The following is a 19,959-nucleotide window of genomic DNA, read 5'->3' on the forward strand; positions in this document are numbered from 1 at the left end:
GCTTCGGCCATTATTTGTAATACGGACAATCTTCATGACTTGCTTGTATCTCTCACTAGTACTATGTAATTAGGTATGTTTGTTGTATACTACCGGTGTCCTTAGGCAATGCATTTTATATCAATAAAATTTTACTTTTACTTATAAAAAAAAAAAAAAAACTAGTTAGGTGAGTATTTTCAAGATCCATAACCTGGTTTTTCTTTAATAAGTAGGGCAATTTTATTGCGCACAGAGGGGCACAACCCTCGTACACAAGAAGTATATAAAAAAAGCATTCATCATCCATTTAAGTATCCAATATTTGACTTAAACGAGTTGATCCTTACACCAAAACATCCACTTGGAAAGCTATGTGTTTTCCAAAACCTCAAGCAAATAAGAATTACAGACAATATTTATAAAAGAAAGGAAATGAAATTATAGCTTGCCTGCATCTGAATGCGGATAATATCAATAATCTCTGAATGTCTTCCTTGAGACTGAGACTGCTGATGGCTTTTACCCTTTCTATTCTTCAACCCTGACAGAAGTTTAGAACTCCTTTCTTTCCTTCTATCCTCAAGTGTATGTATTTCAACCCTAGTTATGTGTAGGGAAAGAGTAAGAGATGGATAAAGCAAAAGAGAGAGAAAATCACTAAGTGTGCATCAATCATGGATACAAATAAACCCACATCAAATTGAGAGAGAGCAAGAGAAAGAAATTACCCAGAAAAGACCAAAGATGCAAGCAATATTTCATAGGCTGATGCACACAAGTCATCATCCGACAATCCTTCAAGAATCCTGAAGCTATGTATCAGTGTACTCAAAAGATGAAAGGCTTCAGGATATAAATATATACGTTTGGAGAACACCAAAGAATCACAATTAAAACAAATAAACTTTCACAGGATGACTATGCAAATTGTGGAACCATTTATTCCAACACAATTTTCCAAGTTGTGAACAAATTATAAGTAGAACATCAAACACCTGCATTCAGGCAAGGTTATATAAATATATATATATATATATATATAAGTAATACCTGCATTCAGGCAAGGTAATCCTAATGGAGGAAATTTCTCATCTTCTACAGGCTTAAAAGGTGTGCACGTTGCCGCTCCAAGTTTAGGACTGAACTCTTCCCCAGATGCTGCAATGTCCTCGACAATCACAGGATCTAGTCTAGATGAACATGTCACATGATTAGCAGTTCGAATCACATCAGTTGGAGGTGGTACTCGCCTGGGGGGTGATCCAGACAAGTCTGGATCAGAAAGTAGAAAATAGGAATTTCCTAACTGAGAATGAATCTAGCAAAAAAAACAAGAAGAAGAATACATTTTGGTGACATTGCCAGAGGGATAAACATTTACAAAATCATACTTAGAAATGAAATTCCAGCAGCAAAGGTTTAAGGAAGTTCATAAAGCTTTCGCAATATCAAAACCTGTCAATTCTTTATTTTTCGTTCCACAATTTAATTTTAACCACTTGGTAAATATATTGACTTGGATGAAAACCCTAAATTTCCAACAAATTCCAAGATTTTCCACTGCTTCAAAACCGCACTTATTTTCTAGAAATAATTAACGGGAACTGGACAATAGAGTATCTTAAAAAGCTGTAAGATTTTGAGTGTAGTTCATATTTTGTCTTTTCCACATATCGGACACGTAAAGTAATGGGTACTTCTAGTTCTTTTTTTATGTAGGTAAAACCAATGAAATTGGTGTTTCTAGATATTATGGCATTAAGTGAGAATTCTAAAAATATGTCAAATATGTAACTTTGCTATGGAATGGGTGTTGTAAGGCTCACTTCATGAGTGTATCTATCTCCTACTAAAATTCATAAAGTTCTTATCCCGCCACTTGAAGCGAAATAAAAGGCTGAAACAACGCAATCCAAGATACAGAGTCTTTCCTTACCATAACTGGGTTAGAAGATTCATCAAAGAATTTCTCAGTTGCTTCAGAAACGTCAACCACTCCACCTACTAAAAACAACAAATAATGGCATCTTCCCAGTGAGAAGCAAAGCTAGCAAAAAAATACTAACGTACGCACCCGACTCCGTTTGGTCACCGAAAAAAATCAACGTACACCGCAGAATGTAATTCCGGCGCTCAACTGAGCTGAACCAAATAGTTCTACTAGGCAAGGTTGACCGGAGGTCGCGGTTTCTTATTTCCTAATTCAGCAACTTCTTTTTAATAAAAAGAGCAAAAAAAACTAAAGAAGACAATTGAACTAAGCTCAGACGAATGGAATTCTCATTGTTTTCTATATCTTTCTTCCTTTTCTTTTCCTTCCTCGGGAACCAAACGGAGCGGAAGTTGAATTCAAAAACTGACCGGATTTTATGCAGTGGAGGACATAATCGACGCTGATGTTATCCAAGTCGACGTCGGAAAGAGCGGCGATGGGGCCCGCAGAGGTTCGGAGCTCTTTGATCAAACCCGAGGACAGGAGGAACTCCAAAAGCTTGCGACGCTCTCCACGGTACCGCTGTAAAAGGAGCGAAGGTGGCTGCTCCATCGGATCAAAGCCGCGACCGAACGAACCAGAGAGATAGGAAAGAGCACGCTGCACGCTGGTTTCTTCGACTGAAAAAGTGCGACACGGAGCAGAAAAGCATATAACTCGAAAAAAGTCCCTACATTTGGAGGAGCGCGAAAAGGACCAGCAGAGGGTAAACAGGACATTTGATGTTTCTTTATCGCTTTTTCTTTCTTGGGTCCGATTTAACTCGGAAATATCAAAAGACCCCAGCTATACCGCTTAAATTATACTTTCGTCCCACCAAACTCCCGGTTTTTCAAGCATCGATCATTGCTGGTTTGAACTTTTATCCAAGAAAAGATATTTACAATCTTAAATTACACAACTGTCACATAATTATTTTGAAAAAGTTAAATAAAATATAAAATTTACATAAAAAATTTATTTTTTTAATAATAAACATCACTCTTTTTTAAAATGATTACACGATATTTACGTACTTTATAGTTATCCATAAAATTACCCTTAACCCATTTCAAGGCTATTCAACTCTTACAATACAAGTTATGGGTTTTCAAGTAAATTGAAAAATAACATCTCAGAAGAAGACTAACAGGTTGGCGATGACAAACTTTGCTTTATTTCATATGGATCAGTACAGGCAAACTCTTAAAAATGTAGTTTAAAGAGGCCGTTCGCCTCAACAGTTGAGTAAATAGGGCAAAGAAAAGCCATTCACAATAGTAATCATTAAGTTTATAGTATATACCCCCCCACAGAGAACAATAAGCGTGGAAAGATTTTTTTATAAAAATTAAAAAAAAAAAACAAAAAAAAAGGGCACAAAACAGCTTTTGAGACAAAACTAAAGCCGCGATCCCCACCGGGCAACAACCTTGTAGACAAGACAAGGGACAGAGAAAGCTGCACTGTTGCCACCACCGCAACGACATCAACAAAGTAAAAACTACAGCTACAGCTAATACGGACAACAAAACAATATTAATAACCGCAACGGCAGTAAAATGCTTGTATTTAGTCTATTGACACACTGCACATCAAGATACGCCCCGAGCTAGCGCTTGGCAAGGCCGGCCAGCATGCCATGCATGATATCATTATACTTCCTCTTGAGCATGGCTGCTACTCTTCAATATATTGTACTTGCAGAGAGGACAGGTCGCATTGATGTATAGCCACTTATCTACGCAGGCACAGTGGAAATGATGACTACAAGGAAGTTCTCTAAGTTCAACCCCATCATCGTAAGTAGAAAGGCAGATGCAGCACTCCTACAAATTGCCATAAGCATAAAATGTCAGTTGTCAAATATGCAACCGATCTTAGTGAGGGTATAAGCTTTTCTTTTTGATAGGTAAAATAAAGATTTTACTGATAGAAGTAAAAACAGGCATTGCCCAATTATACAGGAGGTATTCAAAGAGAAAACCAAGTTATGGACTAGAAGGGGATACAAGACAATCATGAAAACTTACCCCATTGAGAGAGGGTACAAGCTTTTTTTTTAAGACCACCAAAACGTTACATAGGAATTCACATAATAACACATACAGAATGCAGGTTTACAATTTGTTGTAAATCCACACACACACACACACACACGTGTATACATATATAACTGGTTGTAAAAATGTAGCATGTCTCTGGAAAAAGAATATGTTTTTTGTTTTTGCGGTAAAAAGAATATCTTATATTTCATTTTGAAAAAAATAATGATGAGGACGATTCAAAGAAGAAAAGAAAGACAGCTAACCCCCCAAAAACAAGCTATTTAACTACATACCGCATCCTCCTGGGAGAGAACATGTTCAGTGGGAGAATCGGTGCTACATTCTGTCATTATTCCTCCATGAGGTCCTTGTACATCACCAGCAAGTTTCTCATTATCTCCAATCTTTCGGAATTTGTATTTTGAGAGCTGCTCAATGTCTTCTTTTGTTGCACCTTCCTGTTTTGGTAAAAGGTGATAACTAAAAGTAAGGCCTAAAGGAAGAAAGGCACAAGAAATCTAACTCTAGTAGTACTTCTCTTTGACTAGTCATTGTGCTTGTATGTGTGGGATTTGCAGAGATAGAGGGCATAAGGGAACTAGGGTACCTCTACCTTTGAAAAAAAGGAACCAACCAACCTTCCAATAAAACTTAAAAATTATTTATGAGCCGCATGACAACAGTAGTAGCTCGATGACACACTGTAAAAATGTGTGCCCTGTGTAATTTATCTCCCTCCCCCCCCCCCCCCCCCCCCCCCCAAAAAAAAAAAAACAAAATCTAAAATTTAATAATATTGATCAAGTCATTTTCAATCCTGAGATTGCAAGGGAAAAATGAACAAAAATTTAATTAGGGACAAAAGGCCATGGCCATGCAGATAACCCAATCACGAGGGATGCATGTTTAGTTCAACGTATTGCAATGTACAAAAATATTTATCAGAAGTCAACATACCCTTTGAGATCTGCCTATTTAAACACACGTCATTCACATCTGCTTAAGTCAATCACCAGCACTAGCCTGTAAGTCTAAAATCAGTATAACTTTCCAAACACTAGATGCAAGCCCACACATTGAAAAGTCTCCGTGCACTCTGCACCTCTCAAGTATAAAAAATAGGTTCCGGGCATTTTGTCATCTACAAATAAATGCTGTGTATCTCCTTCATGGCCAATAATCTACCCATTCTCATGCTACCATAACACATACTTACAGGTTGCAGGCACGGCAAATTCTTTTCAAGCAGATACACCACTCTTCATGAGAAATCTCCTTTTTTCAAAAGGCGAACCCAATCTCTTTTACCATAAAGGATAACATCAAAGAACTAGCCTCCATCATAAACATTCACCATTCAACTTAACGAGTAATGCATCCTATAAAATTTTACTTCATGAGGAGAACAAATACCTTTTTCAATCACCAAACAAAGAAATTCCAGCCATGCCCAGGGCTTTTTTTTTTTTTTTTTTTGGGGGGGGGGGGGGGGGGATACTAATCAACTACCATCTAGTCTCTTCTAATGTTTTGATGCATTCTTTCCACCTCATCACCTGAGATTTCTGTGCCATGAGTTCTGTGGGTCCATAGTAGAGTTACCCAGACCATAGTACATTTAGCAACATGGTAAAAGTGTAGAATAGTTAGGATCCTATGCCTGCTATGCCATACATAAGAGAAAAGCTTTTATGAAAAAGAGGGATCAGATCACCAATGGACTCGAACACCATATAGGGTACATTTTGCTCTTTAAAGTGTTTTTTTTTTTTTTTTATAAGTAATAATATTATATATATATATATATCAATAGGAGTAACCAAGTACACTGGACGTATACAAGAAAAACACCTAGCCCATACAAGAAAGCCCATAATGACCCAAAGCCCATGAAAACCTACCCAAAATACACCAAACCCGAATTGGAAAACTATCATTACACCTCCCTGACCCCATCCCCTAGATTCCGTAAAACTAATCCACAACCCGAACATCACAAAGCCCTCCCTTTAGCTTCCCCTCGACTTGAGCTACCTCCCTTAGCATCGTAGTTGATTGCCCATGAAAAATTCTTTAACTCCCTGCTCTTCTTAAACTTAGATTTGGTTTCAAGCGCGTGGCTCGCCTTGATTGCAATGAGTAGTGTTTTAAATTGGTCTTTATATTCTCCTTGTTCTCCATATGAAAGTCTCAGGGTTTGTAGAAACCTATTATCCTTATTCAGAATCCAATCCGATGTTGAACCCGCTATATCGTTGATCGGAGGAAGAGAAACCAGGGGAACGACATTATCCCCAGCCACAGAACCCGACTGCACTCCCGACTCTAAACCTTCCCCCACAAGAGGCACCAATGACAAATCGATAATTTCCTTCCCGGCTCTTTGAAGTGTTTTACTCCACAGAACTTTATATATTTATCAGTTGCTCTCCAATATGCCAAACTTCATTTCGTTCTGTCCTTTTATTTCTTTATTTTTACCTGTTTATCATATTTTTCCTAAGCTTTTCGTCAAATGTTGCTTCTTTATTGGATAACTAGGAACTATAGAATTAAATTGTTGAATTTGGGATCTCCAGTTCTTGAAATTGCCTAGCAAAAGCTCCACAAACCAAGATACATAAATTGGATAGCAAAAGCTCCACAAATTAGGGATCTCCAGCCCTTAAAATAGGATTTCAAAACCTTCAGGAATTTGGGGTCTTCAGTTCTTGAAATTGGATAGAAAAAGCTCCACAATCAAGATGCATAAATCAATACAAATATAAACTCTATTGTGGACAACTGAAAATTTCTGGAGAGCGATTCTTTTTTTATAAGTATTTCTGGAGTACAATTTTTGTTAAAAACCTACTAGAAGCTCCTTTTACCCCAATATTAGTTTAAGATATGAACTTGAATAGGATGACACGTGGCAAAAAAACCCAATTATCCTTACTGTCCATTAAAATCCACGCAAAATGGGATACAAACTTCATTTTTGGACAGCTGAAAAATTTTAGGGGTTGTCTATGGTTCTTGAAACTAAACAGACCCACCGTAAGCTCATTTTAACCCAATTCCATGTGGCAAAAAAAAACCCAATTGTGTCTTTTCTGTCCTTAAAATCCACTCAATACAGTAAAGGAGGGCTCTAATGCAAATACGACCAGAAACCAGGGCAGAAAGAACAGCTTTGCCAGGCTAATACTCCCTCATTAGCCACAACAATAAATATGCAGCCATATTTTACCATCTTTGTGCCCATATCCCACAGTCCCACTAGGTTTCTATACATTCCCCTTATAAACCTAATTAAATATCAAATATCCCAAACAAATCACTCAAAAATAAATTAACAATTTATAAAAAGAAAAACATGTTACAGAACATAACTTTTGTTTTGGTCAGTTAAGGGGAAGAACAAAATTAAAGGGTCAAATCAAAATTGCCACCAAAATCTTTTCAGGGCTGATTATTTATTTCCATCGGACCCATCGATTCAATTGGATACCTTCCCAAGGCACATGTGGCAATGAAAAAAAAAGCAGCATACATGGTAGTAAAATAAGGCACATATAGCAAGGAAAGCAATATTTGAGACCTACCTGGTCTGCCACAGCATATAAAAGTGCTATGATACATGGAAGACAGCAGCAGACAGCAATACCAATAACACATGCCAGTGCAACACAGAAAACGACAAAGAACACGTCAAAACCCAAGAAAATTATGCATAGCCTGCATAACACATCATATTATCAAACGTAAGATTCAGTTACAACCAATGGTTCAAATTGTGTGTGTGTGTGTGTGTGTGTGAGAGAGAGAGAGAGAACCAACACGTACCAATACAGCTGAGGAGAGCCACGTGCTAAAGCTTGACCATCGGCAGATACCCAGTAGAATCCAATGATCCACCATATAAATGAAAACATTGTATTTGCAGATTCCAGATGCTTTGCAACACTGCTGTGATGATCAAAAATATAATAGTAATAAAGAGCTCATATTCTGCAATATCATCAAAATGAACCATAAAGAGTATCTGATTTAATGGGGATGAGCATATACTCTGCAATCTCATACAATATACATTCATACAAATACAGAACACTCCTGATCCAAGAGGAAATCAATCCATAAAAAATGTCTAAACAAACTTCTCTTTAAATTTGGTAAATCATCAATTAAACCAACCAACATGTTATACCCTGCATAATAATTTTTGGAAATGTACCCAGTACCAGTTGTTCAAGAGAAAATCAGAGGAAATGCTTATAATGAGTTTAGAAAATAAACTACAACACATAAATGTATGCAATAAAAAATACAATGTTCTTCTCTCAATTTTTTAAATACGATGTTCTTTCATCATACACCGAGAAAAACATATTCTTCTTTTTACAGGATTTTTTTTTTTTTAAGAGATAAATTTTATTGATATGGGTGAAAATAGGCATGTACCATGTACACAGGAAATATACAAAAGAACACCTAAATACATTCTAAGAGCGATGAACTAAAGACAAGAAGTCATGAATATTATCCCCATTTAAAACAATAGCAGAAAACCAAAGCAATAAAGTATGTAGAAAAAAAATTTTCACCTCCACCATTGTGCGTTCCTTGTCTTCAAAATAGCGCACATTCTTTTCCATCCAAATACACCACATGATACACAACGGAATCATCTTCCAAACTGCTGCCACTTGATGACAGCCCTGCAATTTTCTCCAACAACCCATCAAATCCACCACCCTCATAGGCATTACCCAAGCAACACCCAACCCTTTTAAAGACCTCATCCCACAACACCCTTGTTACGTCACAATGTAGTAAGAGATGATCTACCGATTCTATTCTCCATTCTTTTTACACATGTAGCACCAATCCATCACTACACATCCTCTCTTCCTCAAGTTGTCAGTGGTCAAGATCTTCCCAAGAGCGGCGTTCCAAACAAAAAAAGCAACATTGGAGGGCACACGAGACCTCCAAATGTTCTTCCAAGGGAATGTAGTATGATCATGTGTTATCAAAAGGTTATAATACATCTTAACTGTACATATCTTGTGATCCTTAGAGCTCCACTTCAAGCTATCATGTTGTGCCATAAAAGTCCCCAAGGAATATAATAGGCTGAAAAAGTTTGAAACCATAGATAATTCTCAATCATGAAAATCTCTATTAAACAGAATATTCCACTGATGTGCACCATGAGAAAATAACCATACATCTGCCACTGAAGCCTCCCTATTAGCTGCAATACGATATAAAGCCGGAAAAAACATTTCCAATGCATAATCTCCACACCACACGTCCCGCCAAAAGTTGATTCGGTTGCCCTCACCGGCTACAAAGCGAATATGATTTTCAAAGCATATCCACCCCTTCCTTATAAACTTCCATAACCCCACTCCATACCCCCCTATCACTTCGTTGGAACACCAACCACCCCAAGCAACACCATATTTAGCGTCTATAGTTTCCTTCCACAATGATCCCTCCCTCCAAATGATATCTCCAAAGCCATTTCTCCAATAGAGCTTTATTAAAGGTTCTCAAGCTGCAAACACCCAACCCCCCATTCACAACTGGGGCATATACTGTCTTCCAACTAACCAAATGGAATTTCTTCTCCTCCCCTATGCCTCCCCATAAGAACGCCCTAAAAAATTTCTCAATCTTATTCACCACCCCTGCAAGCATAGGAAAAAGAGATAAGAAATAAGTGGGGAGGTTAGTGAGGGTGCTCTTGATAAGAGTGAGACGACCCCATTTTAATAAATACACCATTTTTCATCCAGCCAACTTTTTCTCTATCTTCTCCACCACCCCATCCCATATAACTCTACTCTTGAAAGTTGCTCCTAATGGAAGGCCCAGATATTTCATTGGGAAAGAAGACACCCTGCAATCCAAAAGACTTGCTAGACCGCAGATATTAGGAACCTCACCCACCGGTACCATCTCAGACTTGCTAAGGTTCACCTTGAGCCCTAACACTGCTTCAAAACAAAGTAACAATGCTCGTAAAGTTTGGACCTGGCTACTATCCGCTTCACAGAATACCAAAGTGTCATCTGCAAAAAGAAGATGTGAGATGATAAATGGGCCACCAGAGCCATTTCCCACCTGAAAACCAAATAAAAAACCCCCCACCAACAGTAGCCTGCACCATCCTACTCAACGCCTCCATAACGATAACAAAAAGAAAAAGAGATAACGGATCTCCATGTCGCAAGCCCCACGAGCTATCAAAAAAACCAACAGGAGTGCCGTTAACTAGAACTAAGAATCGGGCAATTGAAATACAATGACTCTTTCATGAAATCCACCTATCCCCAAAGCCACACCTCTTACGTAGGTACAAGAGGAATTCTCAATTCACATGATCATAAGCCTTCTCCATTTCAAGCTTGCAAAGGATACTTGGACTTCCCTCCCACATTCTAGAATCTAGGCTCTCATTTGCTATGAGCACCGAATCAAGAATATGTCTCCCACGAATAAAAGCATTCTAAGGCTTGGAAATTTCTTACGGCGGGCTTTGGGGGAGGAGAAGAAGTTTCATTTGGTTAGTTGGAGACAGTATGTGCCCCAGTTGTATATGGGGGTTGGGAGTGTGTAATTAGAAAACTTTTAACAAAGCTTTATTGGGAAATGGCTATGGAGATATCACTCAGAGGGAGAATCATTGTAGAAGGAGATTATAGACGCTAGATATGGTGCTGCTTGGGGTGGCTGGTGTTCCAATGAAATGAGAGGGGAGTATGGTGTGGGTTTATGGAAGTTTATAAGGAAGGGTTGGCCTTGTTTTGAAAAACGGATTCGTTTTGTAGCCGGTGAGGGCAATCGTATCAGTTTTTGGCGAGACGTGTGGTGTGGTGATCATGCATTGGAAAGGGCTTTTCCAGCCCTCTATCGTATTGCAGCTAATAGGGAGGCTTCAGTGGCGGATATGCGGTTATTTGTTCATGGTTCTCATCAGTGGAATATTCTCTTTATTAGGGATTTTCATAATTGGAAACTATCTATTGTCTCAGATTTTTTCAGTCTATCATATTCCATGGGGACTCCTCTAGCACAGTGTGATAGTTTGAAGTGGAGGTCCAATAACCACAAAAAATGTACTGTTAAGGCGTATTATAACATTTTGGTTACACAGGACCATAATCCGTTCCCCTGGAAGAATATTTGGAGGTCTCGTATGCCCTCTAAAGTAGCCTTTTTTGTATGGAACGCCGCTCTTGGGAAGATCTTGACTACAGACAATCTGCAGAAGAGAGGATGTGTAGTGATGGATTGGTGTTGTATGTGTAAAAAGAATGGAGAATCTGTGGATCATCTCTTACTACATTGTGAAGTAACAAGGGTGTTATGGGATAAGATATTCCAAAGGGTTGATGTTGCATGGGTAATGCCTTTAAGGGTAGTGGATTTGTTGGGTTGTTGGAGGAAGATGCAAGGCTGTCAGCAAGTGGCAGTAGTGTGGAAGATGATCCCGTTGTACATCATGTGGTGCATTTTGACGGAAAGGAATGCACGTTGTTTTGAAGATAAGGAACGCTCAATAATTGAGCTGAAGAATTTCTTTCTCGACACCTTAATGCTTTGGTTTTCAACTATTGTATTAAACGGGGACAATATTCATGATTTCTTGTCTTTAATTTATCGTGTTTGGAATGTTTTTAGGTATTCTTCTGTATATTTCCTGTGTACATGGCCTATGCCTATTTCATTCATATCAATAATATTATTTCTTACTTATCAAAAAAAAAAAAAAGCTTAGAAATAATTTTTTCCAGCACTGGACTAAGCCGGTTAGCAAGAACCTTCGAGATAATCTTGTAAACACTACTCACCAAACTTATTGGAAGGGAGTCCTCAATAATCGAAGCCCCGTATTTCTTGGGAATGAGAGCAATGAATGTCGCGTTAAGGGATTTTTCAAACTTCTGAAAAGCGTGAAATTCATTGAACACCTGCAAGACATCACCTTTCACAACATTCCAACAAGTTTGGAAGAAACCCATTGAGAAACCGTCCAGTCCCCGCGCTTTATCCTTAGCCATACCAGAGATGACCTTGAAAATCTCTTCTTCATCAAACAGTCTCTCCAAGACACTCACATTTTGCGGATCAATTGCCTCAAAAGACAACGCATCAAGCTTCGACCTCCAAGTTGCCGATTCGGTGAGAAGAGTCTCATAATAATGTATAATATGATTTTCTAGTTCAGGGGGAGAGGATAACACCTAAGTACCTGAATGAAGCGACTCAATAACATTGTTACACCTATGTGAATTAGCCACTTTGTGAAAGAACTTCGTACACCTATCCCCTCTTTCAACCAAAGGGCCCTGGATTTTTGGAGCCATGATATCTCCTCTGACAACAAAACCCTTTCCAAATCTGCCACAACCGTGCCCTTCCTCAATAACACTTCCTCCAAGGCATCTCCCAATAGTTCCTTACCCTCTAACTCCTGCAATTCCTCCAACAATGTAGACTTATGATTGTCTGTGTGACCAAAAACTTCCAAATTTCATTTCTTCAGATCTTGTTTTAGAGCCTTCAGTTTACCTGCTAGAATGAAACTTGGAGTGCCACTAAACTGATACGATACCTACCAAGCACGCACCATATCTACAAAACCATTCACAGTTAGCCACATGTTCTCAAACTTGAAGTACCGGCAACCCCTATGAATGCCCCCACAATCTAGAAGAATGGGAAAATGATTTGAACTGACTCGAACTAACCTTTTTTGAATTACTTATGGATGAAGGAGAAACAAGGAATCTATCCAATTTCGACCAAGCCCGGCCGTTAGACCATGTGAACTCGCCTCCCACCAAGGGAAGGTCCATAAGGTCCAGATCAAAAATAAACTCAGAGAATTCCTTCATGGCCGTAGTATGCCGATGATGCCCTGATCGTTCACTAGGAAAGCGAGTAGTGTTGAAATCACCCCTCATACACCACGGCACATCCCATAAAGAGTATATACCCACCAATTCCTCCCACAACCTTCGACTATCTCTGTCCATGTTAGGACCATAGGACCCTACAAATGCCCATTCCCATCCATCGCTCACATTTTTGAATAAAGTCGAAACCGAGAACTCTCCAACACACTCCTCAATCGCCTCAACCACTCTTTTATCCCACATTAATAACACTCCACCTGAGGCTCCCAAAGAGGCCAAATAGGACCAACCCACATACGAGCATCCCATAGACTACGCACAATTCTTCTATCAATGAAACTCAGCTTTGTTTCTTGAAGACATACCACATCACCCTTCCACATCCTCAATAAAGATTTGATACGAAGACGTTTATTACTATCATTGAGTCCCCATATGTTCCATGATAAAATATTAGGCTTCATAAAAAACTTAACTTGCCCCTCCCTTTCGATCTATCTCTTCTGCTACTCCATTCCTTAATATCATAATTGATGGAACAAGTTAAACGATTAAGTTCCATGTCCTACTTTGTGGCTGATTTCAAACGGCTAGCTTCAATAGCTACCATAAGAGCCATAAATTGTTCTTCGTAACCTCCAAAAGAAATCCCAAAAATATCTTGTAGCTCCTCTATCTTCTTAAAAACTCAATTTGACGAGCAACTCCCATAATTAGAACTGGAAGGAAGTGTACACAGAGGAGTAAGAGCTGCCCCCTCCTCACCAACACTGTCATTGGAAAGCATAAACAATTTCGAGCCACCCACAAAATTTGGTTCATCACTTGAAGCCATATTTTCAACAAAAATAACATCCACAAATTTATTCCCATGACAAACACCCATTTCCGGTGATGGAAAGCCTATCAAGCCCCAAAAATGATATCCCACGTTCCGGTGAGGCAAGCTGCACCGGCACAGCATCTAGGCCTTCGACCACCACGCACGACTCCGGCTACCCATTCTCCAACACCAACCCAGGTGGCAACAACGGGAAATCATCTCTCAAGGTCTCCACCGCAAACGGCTTCTCTCCATCCTCCAGCTCCTCCCGTCGGAGTAACTCTACCGGCTCACCAGGATGGTCGACGAAGACCGGTGATTTTTTCTGTGTCAGTGGGGATGCCGGCGAAATACTTATCGGCACCACAGGAGCCAGACTCGGCTCCTGACCCAAAATATCAGCAGACGCCCGATATGTTGCCCTCCAAGCCTTCATTGGGCCTATGGCCTGGCCCATCCCATGGCCCATCTTACCTGAAGGAACAGACCTGCTCTTATGGCCCATTACTCGGCCCACGCCAGTCTTCAACTCTGCCTTGCCCTTGACGCAGCGTTTCAAATAAACAATTTCCTCTAACAAAGCTCCCACTTGTTCCTCCAAACCGACAAGTAACTTTAGAAAAGTTTCCTCATTTGAACCCAACAACTCGTTGCCTTCTCCCTCATGCCTCTGCACAATCTCTGAAATGGGCGCATCAGGCAACACTGCACTCACAACTCGAGGCAGTACCTTCTTCACTTGGAGCACCTCCCTGTACGATCTTGCACCTCCTACCGTCAACGATGGAGCACCACCAACTCCTCTGGTCATCTTTGAGTAACTTGCATGGGCATCAAGAGGTACTATGTTTCTCATGCTCGAAACAGAGGATGAATGGAGCTCCATTAATGTATCTCCGAAATTCCTCCACTCCTCCCACTTCCTCCCTTCCGGCACCACTATCAAACCTCTCCACTTATCATGACCAAACTCCAAGAGAGAGATAAAACTATCATTGCAGTTATGACCCTTCCGCACCATTAACATTGTGTCTCCATTTCTACGAGTTCTCAGAAACTCATAGGCGCCCCTTGACACTGCACATTCCTTCACCATAGAGCCCAACCAACCCAGGGCTTCATGATCTAAGGATATGTATTTCACTACACGGCGACTACTTTCTATAATTTTCCACCACCTATCATTCTCCTTCCTAAACTCGAATAACTTCTGGTCAATAAAAACCTCATTGCACAGCCCCATCTAATCCAACCCGCAACGATAACCCAAAGCTGCAATGATACACTAATCTCCACACGAAGAGAAAGCCATTAACGAATCACCACCAACAGTAAGAAAAACCAAACGAAAAAAAGAAAATGTACACAGAGAAAGTTTTTAAAGCAACATCAATGCACTCGTTTTTTTTTACAGGATTCTAACATTTACAATTGAAAATGTATTGACGAATACAAGTATAGATTATGTATTGACCTAGCATTACTCTGCGAAGGGGTGTGAGGTTCCAAGATTCATAACACCCATAAAATTTCCTGTAATTCCACACTACGGTTTCCAGCCATACCCAAAAAAATCCTCATCCATATAAGCCAATAAAAAGACTGCCCCAAATCCCTGTCCCAACTTGAAAAATGTTAAAAGAATCATTCGTTCAGTAGTGTATAAGACAAGACACCTGTATGATAATATCAACTGACTATGATACTGACCATAAAAAACTTAACAAAAAAAAAATGAAACTGACCATAAAAAGCTTCGAACTTTAAAAAATACCGGTATAGATGCTAACAAATCGATTCGAAAACAAATATCGAAAACAAATTACCCGGCGCCCTCCTCATCCAAATGCTCCACCGGTGCCACGTGCTGCCCGAAGCCTCTCTCGACTCAAGGCTCAAATTTCCGCTGTCTTCCACTGAATCAGACGTCGGTACCCCGCCCCGCCGTCTCCTCCTCCGCCTCCGATATTCAACACAGACGCAAACCATGTGTAACACGCATTGGAGGGCGTAGCCCACCATCCAGAGCCTAAGCGGCATGCTCGGAGACTCGTTCCGGCTCAGTACCAGGACAGTGGCAGCGACCACAACGAAAGCGAAGTTCCAGATAATGTCGAGGACCACCACGGGCTTCGAATACGCCCAGTCGCTCTGCCGCTCCTCCAGTTGCTCCGCAGCGGCCTCGCGTACCAGCATCGACGGCTCGCGTACCATCCCGTGGCTGCTGCTGGCTTGCCGTAGAAACCTTGCTGCCTGGCGCAGGCTCTGCCGCTGAACGAATCGACGGCTCGGGTTGGTCTCGTCGCCGGACCCACTCGAATTGTTGAGCAACGGCGTCGTATCAACGATGTCCAAAGACGATGAGGAGCGGTTCGGAGACCTTGTCGAAGCCATTTATGAGGATAAAGATTGGGAAATTTTCAGGTCTTTGGAACCCTAACAGGTTGAGTTTAATGGTTCAGCCCATGCGAAAATCGGCGATTCACAAAATTGAATAAAATAAAATTAGGGATTTCATTTACAGAATTGGAAGAAAGTAAGAAATGGTGGTCTTGAGGTCAGCGCGAAAATGGAAGGTTGGGCAATAGACGATGTCGATCATGCTCCAGAAATGGAGCGGGTTATCGTTTTCCGTTTTCTTTTGTTTCAGATACGGGCGGTGCGATAATTACAGTTTATCAAACCGTAGTTACCGACACTATTCAGGTTTTAGATGGAAGCAAAAACAAAAATGTCGGATGATCGGACGGTTACGATTTACGAAGCATATGATCTAAGGGTTTTTGTTGTGAATGGATGTGGATCCAGACTGTCTTTTTGACTTTGGTTGGCTTGCAGTAACCAGTAGCTGCCTACTTCTCAGTTCAGTGGAGTAGGTTTGACCGTCTCGACAACCCCGCATGAATTTTTAAAAGGTTAAAACCACAAATTTAAGAAAAAAAAAATTATAAGCAAGTTATAAATTTATTAAAAATTGATACGATTTGATTTGATGTAATGTGATGTGATATTATTTTATATTTATAAAAATAAATATAATAAATAATAAATTTTTTATAACAAATTTTTAAAATAAATTTAAAAAAATATTTTTATTAATAAAATATTTCATAATATGCAATTTAGAAATATTATTATGAAATAATTTAATATAACAATATATAATTTGGCATGAGTCAACCTATTTAATAAAGTTTATAATTTAAAATGATTGATAAAGATGACATCGTCTTCGCACATGATATCAAATGATTCACAAATAATTAAAAAATAATAATAATTTTAGAATCGTTTGATAGCATTTCACGGGATAAAAGAAATGATTATGAATAAAGGTATTATATTTTTTTATCAGTATATAAAGTTATTTTATTAAAAATGCAACAACATTCAAAATCATATTAAGCAATTTTATTTTTCATTTTAAATTTTATAACTCCAATCATATGTGCTCATGTGATAAGTTTTAGGTCGCTATCTTTTTTTCTACAGAAAATAGTAGGTGTAGGCAATCGTAGGTAGTTTTCCTACCTGAGTGTGATCATGGTATGGTCATGGTAGCAAGATACTTGGTTTGGATACATAAATTTTTTCGTCTCATCTTATTATTATAATTTTTTTAAATTTTAAAATAAAAATAATACTAAAAATCTTATTTAATTACTATTCAAAACATTTTATCTCATCTGAACTGTCTATCCAAACTAAACTATGAATCGGACGTCTAGATGGTAGGAAGCTTCAAGCACTTCCGGATTTGAGTCATTATGGTGAGCTCACAGGACTAATCTATATTTGAATTCAAACTTGGGATTATCAAACACATGTCAAATCCAGAGTAACCTAATGACCTTTGATCCACCATCCTCAATAGTTAATTGTAAGCTCAATAGTAAGATCAATTCTGCTACATGTATCTAACGCAATCGTGTGATGTGGCATTAGTCACATTTATATTATTATTTTAATAAATAAATTTAAAAAAAACAAAACTCAATTTTAAAAACCAATGCCAAACTCATCCGTATTTTACATCTAAAAAATGTTCTTCATCCTCTTCATTTTGTGGGTATGATGAGCATTCTCAGTTTTATGTATTTTTTTTTTTTTCTTGTTCAAATTTATGTTCAATGTTCACACACTGCAGGCTCATTTCCATAGGCATGCATCATTTTTTCCCTTCTCTCCTTTACACAATCGAAAGAAAGAAAGCCCAAATTCTTGATATGAAAACTTCAGTTTTCCTACTCTTTGTTTGGGTCATAGGAAAAAAACTAGAAAGAAAAGAAGACCGCACTAAAGAGTTAGGATATATGGCCGAATGAGTAAAAAGGCAAAGTGAATGACTAAACATTACCATTACAGGGGAGAATCGTCTTCGTAGCAAGTTTGTGAAGTTTGGAGGTGTGTTCCATGAGAGATGAAGATTGGGATTCGTAGCAGTATTTCATGAGTGTTTCGGTGCGAGTTCAATCCTAGAGGTGAGGTAAACTGGTGAAGATTGTCTCATGGGAGTGGAATTCCATTTTAGAAGTAATGTACATTTGAAAATGCACCGTTTAATTAATGTTGAGTTGGAATCCCGAGTACGCGGGGTGTTTCCGTTCCGGGTGAAAGTAACTTTTTTTATAGTTAATTGTAAGATCAATAATTAGATTAATGTTTTTATAAATAAAGGCCTAGGTTTTTAATTTTTACAAAACCGATACATGAACTTTGATGCCACGTGGCAAATTTTGATTAATTTTTGTATGAAAGATTGATGGGTATGTTTAATTGTAAGCTTTTCAGAACTTAGATATTAATTATATAAAAATTAAAAAATATAGGTGTTCATTTTAAAAAATGTGAGAATTATTGTACCAGTCTTAGAATTGACTAGAAATAAAGACGGCAATCTTCGATAAGGGTGTTACTCGCCTTATATGGTATCCTCGATAGGCATGGTGGGAATCTATGCTCTCTTCCCGTCAATGTTAAGTATGTCCAAGCTTGACAATAGCAGTAAAGATTTGATCCATCTGTCAACCCGATAGCCTGCGAATGCGGCTGATTGAGCCGAACGGATTGGGTATGGGTGCCCGCCCTGCACGCCTGCTTTGGAGTTTTCTTTGTAGTTTTTGCCAACAATTTGCTAATACGAACCATAAGAGCCCAAGACTAAACGATATGGATGATTTTCCTCCCATTTTTGGATGATCGGTTTCATATATTGGTGTCAACTTAGGTGAGATTTGGATAGTGATTTGTAAAATGAGATGAATTGAGATAAAGTTGAATAAAATATTATTATAATATTATTTTTTAATATTATTCTTGTTTTGATATTTGAAAAAAAAATAATTGAATTGTTTATTATATTTTATATATAATTTTTCAGAAGTTGTAATAATTATATAATATGAGTTAAGATCAATTCTAAATCCAACCGGGACAATGTTATGAAACTGAGTTGCACCTCTCGCGTCTTTTGACTGCGTGAACAAATGGGTCTCCCAAAACAAGTAGAAAACTATTGAGTACCTTTATTTGGTTCAAAGGCATAGAATGATCACGTCTCATAATGTAGAGGTTATTAGATCACCCATTATATTTCATACGTATAATAAATACTTACTTAACTATCCGTATAAAGGCAGGTCTTTATACCATTTCATATTTTTTAAATATGAAAAATATAGTATATGAGTTCAAGTTATGAAGGTAATATCTATTTCCAGTTTAAAAACAGATCGTCTCTAGGCATCTTGGGTGAAATATCAAAGGCTAATCCTTCTTTGAAAGTAGCCGATGTTTATTCTGAAATTGTGAGAGAAAATACAAGAGTTAGTGGAGAATATTCTTATTGAAGATCTGAAATTACAAAATGTCAATATTGCTATAGGTCCTGACATTCTGATATGAAAAGTTGAACAAAATGGTAATTTTTCCACATCTTCAGCTTGGAATTATACTTGTGATTGCAGAGAGAAATTGGAGTAGACCAAATGGATATGGCATTCTTTACTGCCTCAAAAAATTTATACTTTTATGTGGCCTACCTTTTGACAAGAATATTATGAAATTAAATATTTATATGGCATCTAAGTGTGAATGTTGTAAAGTGGCTTCTTGTGAGTCATTAGATCATGCGCTTCTGATGGATGAGATTCTCACGTATGGCTGGACTATATTTGAATATACTTTGGGGCTGAATATTGGGTATGCTCGTACATGTGG

General features: G+C 38.5%; 2 protein-coding genes and 1 long non-coding RNA gene across 5 annotated transcripts in view; 1 reads left to right on the forward strand and 2 right to left on the reverse strand.

Moving 5' to 3' along the window:
• LOC121234157 (protein unc-13 homolog) overlaps nucleotides 1-2,730 on the reverse strand; it is a 35,802-nt gene extending 33,072 nt beyond the window's left edge. Inside the window, exons 1-5 of one of the 3 annotated variants that reach the window (XM_041129982.1) lie at nucleotides 2,344-2,730; nucleotides 1,919-1,983; nucleotides 1,033-1,300; nucleotides 711-777; nucleotides 432-582 (exon numbers count right to left, since the gene is read on the reverse strand). In XM_041129982.1, coding sequence (XP_040985916.1) covers nucleotides 432-582; nucleotides 711-777; nucleotides 1,033-1,300; nucleotides 1,919-1,983; nucleotides 2,344-2,527 — 735 coding nt within the window. In that variant the 5' untranslated portion in view covers nucleotides 2,528-2,730. Of the gene's footprint in view, nucleotides 1-431; nucleotides 583-710; nucleotides 789-1,032; nucleotides 1,301-1,918; nucleotides 1,987-2,343 lie in introns of those variants that run through there. The other 2 variants (XM_041129981.1, XM_041129984.1) reach the window with 2 other exon arrangements.
• A 474-nt stretch (nucleotides 2,731-3,204) lies between these two features.
• On the forward strand, nucleotides 3,205-3,643 carry LOC121234602. Its single transcript, XR_005934425.1, has 2 exons — nucleotides 3,205-3,511; nucleotides 3,582-3,643. It is a non-coding gene; the product is annotated as an uncharacterized LOC121234602 (long non-coding RNA).
• On the reverse strand, nucleotides 3,349-16,424 carry LOC121234600 (E3 ubiquitin-protein ligase At1g12760-like). Its single transcript, XM_041130600.1, is given in 6 exon segments — nucleotides 3,349-3,783; nucleotides 4,296-4,460; nucleotides 7,590-7,722; nucleotides 7,831-7,953; nucleotides 15,567-15,615; nucleotides 15,618-16,424. Coding segments are annotated over 6 exon segments (1,161 nt in total). The 5' UTR covers nucleotides 16,135-16,424; the 3' UTR covers nucleotides 3,349-3,609.
• Between the last annotated feature and the right edge of the window lie 3,535 nt (nucleotides 16,425-19,959).

The sequence above is a fragment of the Juglans microcarpa x Juglans regia genome, chromosome 6D (assembly GCF_004785595.1).
Source record: "Juglans microcarpa x Juglans regia isolate MS1-56 chromosome 6D, Jm3101_v1.0, whole genome shotgun sequence".
Lineage (NCBI taxonomy): Eukaryota > Viridiplantae > Streptophyta > Magnoliopsida > Fagales > Juglandaceae > Juglans > Juglans microcarpa x Juglans regia.